The sequence below is a fragment of the Mandrillus leucophaeus genome, unplaced genomic scaffold (genome assembly GCF_000951045.1).
Source record: "Mandrillus leucophaeus isolate KB7577 unplaced genomic scaffold, Mleu.le_1.0 Scaffold39, whole genome shotgun sequence".
Classification (NCBI taxonomy): Eukaryota; Metazoa; Chordata; class Mammalia; order Primates; family Cercopithecidae; genus Mandrillus; species Mandrillus leucophaeus.
The window spans coordinates 4,937,242-4,943,703 of NW_012104142.1; the positions used below are offsets into that span (position 1 = coordinate 4,937,242).

At 41.0% G+C, this 6,462-nt stretch overlaps 1 protein-coding gene across 1 annotated transcript in view; it reads right to left on the bottom strand.

The window, feature by feature from the left end:
* Window positions 1-6,462, bottom strand: part of CFAP70 (cilia and flagella associated protein 70) — a 121,636-nt gene that overhangs the window by 20,661 nt on the left and 94,513 nt on the right. Inside the window, exons 21-24 of the mRNA XM_011991181.1 lie at window positions 5,474-5,595; window positions 3,703-3,855; window positions 2,959-3,120; window positions 1,445-1,534 (exon numbers count right to left, since the gene is read on the bottom strand). Coding sequence (XP_011846571.1) covers window positions 1,445-1,534; window positions 2,959-3,120; window positions 3,703-3,855; window positions 5,474-5,595 — 527 coding nt within the window. The remainder of the gene's footprint in view (window positions 1-1,444; window positions 1,535-2,958; window positions 3,121-3,702; window positions 3,856-5,473; window positions 5,596-6,462) is intronic.

Consider the following 6,462-nt stretch of genomic DNA (forward strand, 5'->3'; position numbering starts at 1 on the left):
AAAAAAAGGTTACAAAGGAGTAAATATTTACATTTTATACATTAAAATTGCTTTCATATATATGAAAAAAAGACAGGAGAAAAATGCATTCAATGTTAACAGTAGTTATCACCAACTTGTGGAGTTACGGATACTTTAATGTTTTCTTCATATTTTGTATCTATTTTCTTCATATTTTGTATCTGTATATGTTTTCTTCATATTTTGTATCTGTCTATTTACTTTTAGAGATGAGGTTTTGCTCTGTCACCCAGGCTGGAGTGCAGTGGCACGATCATGGCTCACTGCAGCCTCTAACTTCTGTGTTCCCACCAAGCAATCCTCCCAACTCAGCCTCCCAAGTATCTGGGACTACAGGCACATGCCACCATGCCTGGTTAATTTTTAATGTTTTAGTAGAGATGGGGATCTTGCTCTGTTGCCCAGGTTGGTTTCTCTCAAACTCCTAGGTTCAAGAGATCCTTCTGCCTCAGCCTCCCAAAGTGCTGGAATTACAGGTGTGAGCCACTGCTCCTGGCTTCTTCTAAAGTTTCTATAATGAACACATATTATCTTTATGGTTGAAAAATAGCAATGAGGGGCTAAGTGAGGTGGCTCATGCCTGTAATCCCTGCACTTTGGGAGGCTAAGGCAGGTGGATCACTTGAGGTCAGGAGTTCAAAACCAGCCTGGCCAATATGGTGAAACCCCATCTCTACTAAAAATACAAAAATTAGCCTGGCATGGTGGTGGGCACCTGTAATCCCAGCTACTCAGGAGGCTGAGGCAGGAGGATCACTTGAACCCAGGAGGCGGAGATTGCAGTGAGCTGAGGCGACACCATTGCACCACTGCACTCTAGCCTGGGAGACAGAGCGAGACTCCCTCTCAAATAAATAAATAAATAAGTGAGTAAGGTATTCAAAGAAAAGGAGAGGCATGGAATCAATAATATACCTGAAGAAATTAGGCAGGAACAAGACGATGTTTGCCTCTTTCAAGACTGGAGGAAATCAGAGAAGGTTAAGTAAAGAGTTTTTAGGAGAAGCAGAGCAAAAGCTTCTACCAGAAGCTACAGCAACTCCTCCTCCATATCGAAGGGTCACAGTGCTTAGTGTCAATCAATTTCTTTAATTGACTTGAATAGATTCTTCATCTCCCATATCACCTTTTTCTTACAGATAATATCACAAAAGAGTGTCTATACCAAATAACATGAATTTTTTTTATTATATAGCTTCTTGGTTCAGATTTTTCTGGGATTTTTTTAAAAGATCTTTTATTTTTCTAGTTAGAGTTAAGTGACCTTCAGTTCACTGAACACCTGTGAAGAACAACTTTTCATTACAGCAGACAGCCCTGATGGCTATTCCAACATCATTACAAACTCCCAGGAGGCTTGGAAGGCCAAGGAATCAAGGTCAGCTGTATGCACAGCCCTAGTCTCAAGTCTTCATCCTCTTACCCGATAGCAGGCGATTCCCAGTCCTAGCCAGGTAAGGCATGAAGGTGATCTCTTACAGGCTTGCATGTAGGTTTTCTTTGCCTTTTCATACTGTAGAAAGAAAGCACCACTAAGCTACTGTTCCAGAAGCTTCAAACCCCGTATTGCTGGGATGATCACAGGATCTCTGAAGTTGCTCTCCAGAACAATCTAAGTTAAGTAAGACCTTTAATTGTACTTTTACATCTACCTTAAGGGAGTTATTGCAAGAAGATTGGTGAGAGGAGATGGATAGATCACATGAAAGGGCAGACTTTCACTTGGAAGTAGTTCCAAAGACATTTATAGTCTCTGTAAGAGTTGAGGCAAGGAGTTACACTGAAAGCGGGGGCAACCATCATGATTATCTGAATTCCACCTCGACTTCATGGATTACCCTCTTTCACTTAAATGCAACATCATGTGGTGGCATGACAAACATACAATCTCTGGACTAAAAGGTGTACTTGATATAGCCTCATCATTCTGGAAATCTATTCCCTTTGTTGTAAAGGATCTTAGAATTTTAGAAAAACTCAAAAGACAAACTTTCAAAGGACATATCCCTGAAGGGACAATTTCTTGTCCTGTATCTCCAACATGAGATGCATCTATAGCTGAGCCTCAGCAAACAGCCTAAGACCTGCTTGCCCAGGGTCTGCCTAAGTCAGCAGTGCTCTGAAGATGCAGCTTTCAATGACAACAGAAAGAGAACTTTTCCTTATATACTACACTACAGTGGGATAGGGATTTCTGTCAAGCCTATGTGAGCTTTCCACTACGTCATACAGCATTGTAATTTCTTGTTGCTGTTGCTGTTTAATATTAAATAAAAAGACAACTGGGTGTTCTGACAGGAAAAATACAATAAAGTCAAAACAAAAGCAGGGGAGTCAAAAGGCCTTTGGCAGAATGTTAACTGTTATAGTGAGATGATGGGTCCATGGTGGTTCATTCTACTATTCTGTTTGCTTTGTATGTAGTGAAATTTTCCATAAAAGAAAGGTTTGGTTTTTTTTCTTTTCAAAGAACTCGGAATATTTCCCAAAATATGGGGAGGGGCTGCTTCCATGGTCAGGTCAGAGTGCCCTATGGAATGGGGTTAGCTTCAGCTAGATTAAATAGAACCCTTTGTGTTAAGGAGAAAGTTTGGAGATAAGTCCTTTTGAAGCCCATGATACCTTCTGTTAGGTAAGTCAAGCTAAGGATGTTTTGACTACTGAGAATACAATTTTAGCTAACATAACATTTACTGAGTTCTTAAGAACTGTTTAGTAGCATAATGGTTAAAGTCACAAACTCTGGTTTCAGCCTGCCTGAGTTTGAATGCTGCTTCCACTAATTACTGGTTGTCTGATGTTGGGCAAGTCACTTTACCTTTGGATGTAAAAGTGTCATTATTATAATACTATTTTAGTCCACACAGACGGATATTAATGTTTGAATTACAATCAGGTCCCAGACCATGGGGTTACTCCCCATCCTCTACCCCTCACCTCTTTCTCTTCCAGATAGATGAGCCCCAGCCGCAGGAAGATGAAGTGCATCTCAGAAGCATCCACTACAAAGCTAATGGTTTGTTCATAGCATGCTTTGGCCTCAGAATGATTTCCACTCAGAAAATAGAGATGGCCCTTCAGGCCCCAGACATTGGGGTTCTGGGAAAGTGAAAAACAAATAGTACATGGGATAAGGCAGCATTTAAAAGTACCTTGATGATCTTTGTTTAACATTTAAATTTAGATAGATTAAGTCCATTTCCTTTCTCTTTTCTTTTTCAGATCAACTGTTTTCTTTTTCTAAGAGCATTCAGAAACATAATCATTTAATTGTACTGGGAGACATTTTTCTAGGTCTACCCTCAGATTTCTTTTTCAGTCTTCAAAGCCATTTTGGGTGTGGAGTAAATATTAAGAAAAACATTCAAGCATAACCCCGATACTGTTCACATGAGAAAAGAGAAGAAATATAGAAAAACTGAAATAAACACTATTAGCTAAATATATCCTTTTCTCTGCCCTTTGCAAAACTCATGATTACTTTATTTTTATTTTTTTGAGACAGAGTCTTGCACTGTCACCCGGGCTGGAGTGCAGTGGTGCAATATCCACTCACTGCAACCTCCGCCTCCCAGGTTCAAGCGATTCTCCTGCCTCACCCTCCCGAGTAACTGGGAGGCATCACCACCTTTAAATAAAGCCCCTTCTCCAGACTCAAGAGGCTTTAGCAAAAGTCATTACCAGGTAGTCCATCTGGGCTGCTTGTTGAAGGTATTCCTCTGCCTTGGCAAAGTCCTTCTTAAGAATGTGTGTCTGGGCCAGCACCAAGTAATATTCACAGCTGGGGCCTCCTTGAGGGCATAACAGCTCATGTGCAAGCACTCTGTGCACATACTGCAAGGAAAATCAGATTATAAGGAGCATATAAATGGCTGCATTGTGTCTTTTTTCGGTTGAAGGATTCTGCCTCTAATAATAAACAACAAGAAATGTATTACAGAATGAAATAATTATCCTCAACTTCAAAAGGTAAAGGGTGAATTACAAACATTCTGCACTTCATAGTTTCATTACCAGCTATTCACCTAGTCACCAAATGAAGACATTTCCAAGTGAATAACCTGCAATATTGTATAACTCTGGTCTTGCTAGTCATCATACTAGGTGAGTGTTAGACTGTATGTATTATGCAGCAGACAAAGGCACATCATCAACCACCCCATTTACAAAGGAGGTAATATTTTCAGGCAGTTGACATTGTAAGGAAACTTAAGTGAGGTAAAACTGCCTTTCTAACAATCTAAACTTGAAATCTTAGAAACATAAATGTGTGTTTTGGATCTACCTCCAAACATTAGTTATGTTTACCAGTTTTGTACTTTGGGTCAATTTTTTTTTTTTTTTTTTTAGAGACAGGGTCTTGCTCTGTCACCCAGAGCTGCTTACTGCAGCCTCCTGGCCTCAAGCAATCCTCCTGCCTTGGCATCTCAAAAGTGCTGGAATTATGGGGGTGAGCCACCATGCCTGGCCAAATCTTTGCTTTTTACACTTTATAAGACCTACAAATTTAACAAAGTTAGATATACTTCTTAAGTCGAAGGTAAATCCTTCATCTCCCACTGTTCCCATCTCAGTCTATAATGTAGAAAATTCTACATTACACTTACACCTTTTTAGGAGAATACTAGAGGGAACGCAGCTATTTTTTCTACCTGCCTTCTGGGTCTCTGACCCGGGGGTGCTAATGACTTATTTAGCTGTGGAAGAAGAGAGTCTGTTTCTATTTTGGGGAGGGTTAATGTGTTAAAGGCTCCTGCTTAATGTGGCTCAATCCCACCCAGTTGATAATTCTTGTCCTTTCTTGAGTTTGCCTGCCCTCGAGTAGGGCATGCACTTGGCAGGATCAAAACCAAACACTCTTGGCTCCTGCATCTTGCTCTCTCCTACTGCTTGCTCATGAATATGTTTCTTGCTTCCCATGTGATAGGCAGACCTCCTAGGATGCTCTTCTTCTCTGAGAGGAGACTTCAGTTCTTCAGCTGCTGTACCTGTGACTGCATGGGTAAGTCAATTGTGGGACCAGTTACGTTCTCCAGCCCAGTTTTACCCATAAAAATAAGCTAATATTTTTATTCCCCGATATAGTACTATGTATGTTTCTACTTGGATCAAACCTAGAAGGGAAGAAGGGAATTATTTGGCTCCTGTGAACCCCCAACACTCACAAAATGAATTCCCATAATAAAGTGATATCAGGCAACATATGCCTTAGAGTCTGATTTAGCTCTGTTGGTATTCTACAGGGAGCAGAACTTGCAGTGAGGTCTTCTGCTGCCATGTGCAAAGAGTGGTTCATGTTTGGATGTTCTTCCCGTTGGGCTTAAAGTATGCTCTCAAAAGCATATTTGATTTCTGTTTCACAAATATCTAAGCTTGAAAGATATCATTATGGATAGAATAAGGAGTTTGCTAAAATCTTTCCATCTACTTGCCCTTTTCCAAATATTCTGACCTGCACAGCCTTGACTTTCATCAAGAAACGTATGGTCTCCATGAAGATGGTGGTAGTTTGAGAAACACCATAATGAAGGCCGGGATGCAGAAAAGCTGATGAATCTTGACATTTTGATGCTTCTGAAAATATTACATTAAAAGGATTGAAGATTGGATATAATAGAAAAAGTGTCAGAAATTCAGACACACTCTTTCAGGCGCGGTGGCTCATGCCTGTAATCCCAGCACTTTGGGAGGCCGAGGCAGGTGGATCATGAGGTCAGGAGTTCGAGACCATCCTGGCCAACACAGTGAAACCCCATCTCTACTAAAAATACAAAGATTATCTGGGCATGGTGGCACGTGCCTGTAATCCCAGCTACTTGCGAGGCTGAGGCAGGAGAATCCCTTGAACCAAGAAGTCGGAGGTTGCAGTGAGCCAAGATCGCGCCACAGCACTCCAGCCTGGCGACAGAGCAAGACTCCATCTCAAAAAAAAACAAAAAAAGAAATTCAGATACACTCACGTAGCAGAGAGTCTTGTTATCTAATACATGAGAGGGATCATAATCTAGAAAGCAATTGACTGCTCTCTAGCAATGGTCCCCAAAAAGGAGAACTCAAAGGTTCTCAAGGTAAATCTACTTGTGGTTCCAAATGCAAGAACAACTAAATAAAAAGGTTTTAAAAAGTATTCAGATCTTCTTGAATGTGAAACACAGTTTGTAGATGTTTTTTAAAAATGAAGAACTGTTAGGAAATCATAGGTCTGTAGTTGGCTACTTCTGTGAGCTAAATATAAAATCCTTGCTGGCCGGGCACGGTGGCTCAAGCCTGTAATCCCAGCACTTTGGGAGGCCGAGACGGGTGGATCACGAGGTCAGGAGATCGAGACCATCCAGGCTAACAGGGTGAAACCCCGTCTCTACTAAAAAATACAAAAAACTAGCCAGGCAAGGTGGCAGGCGCCTGTAGTCCCAGCTACTCGGGAGGCTGAGGCAGGAGAAT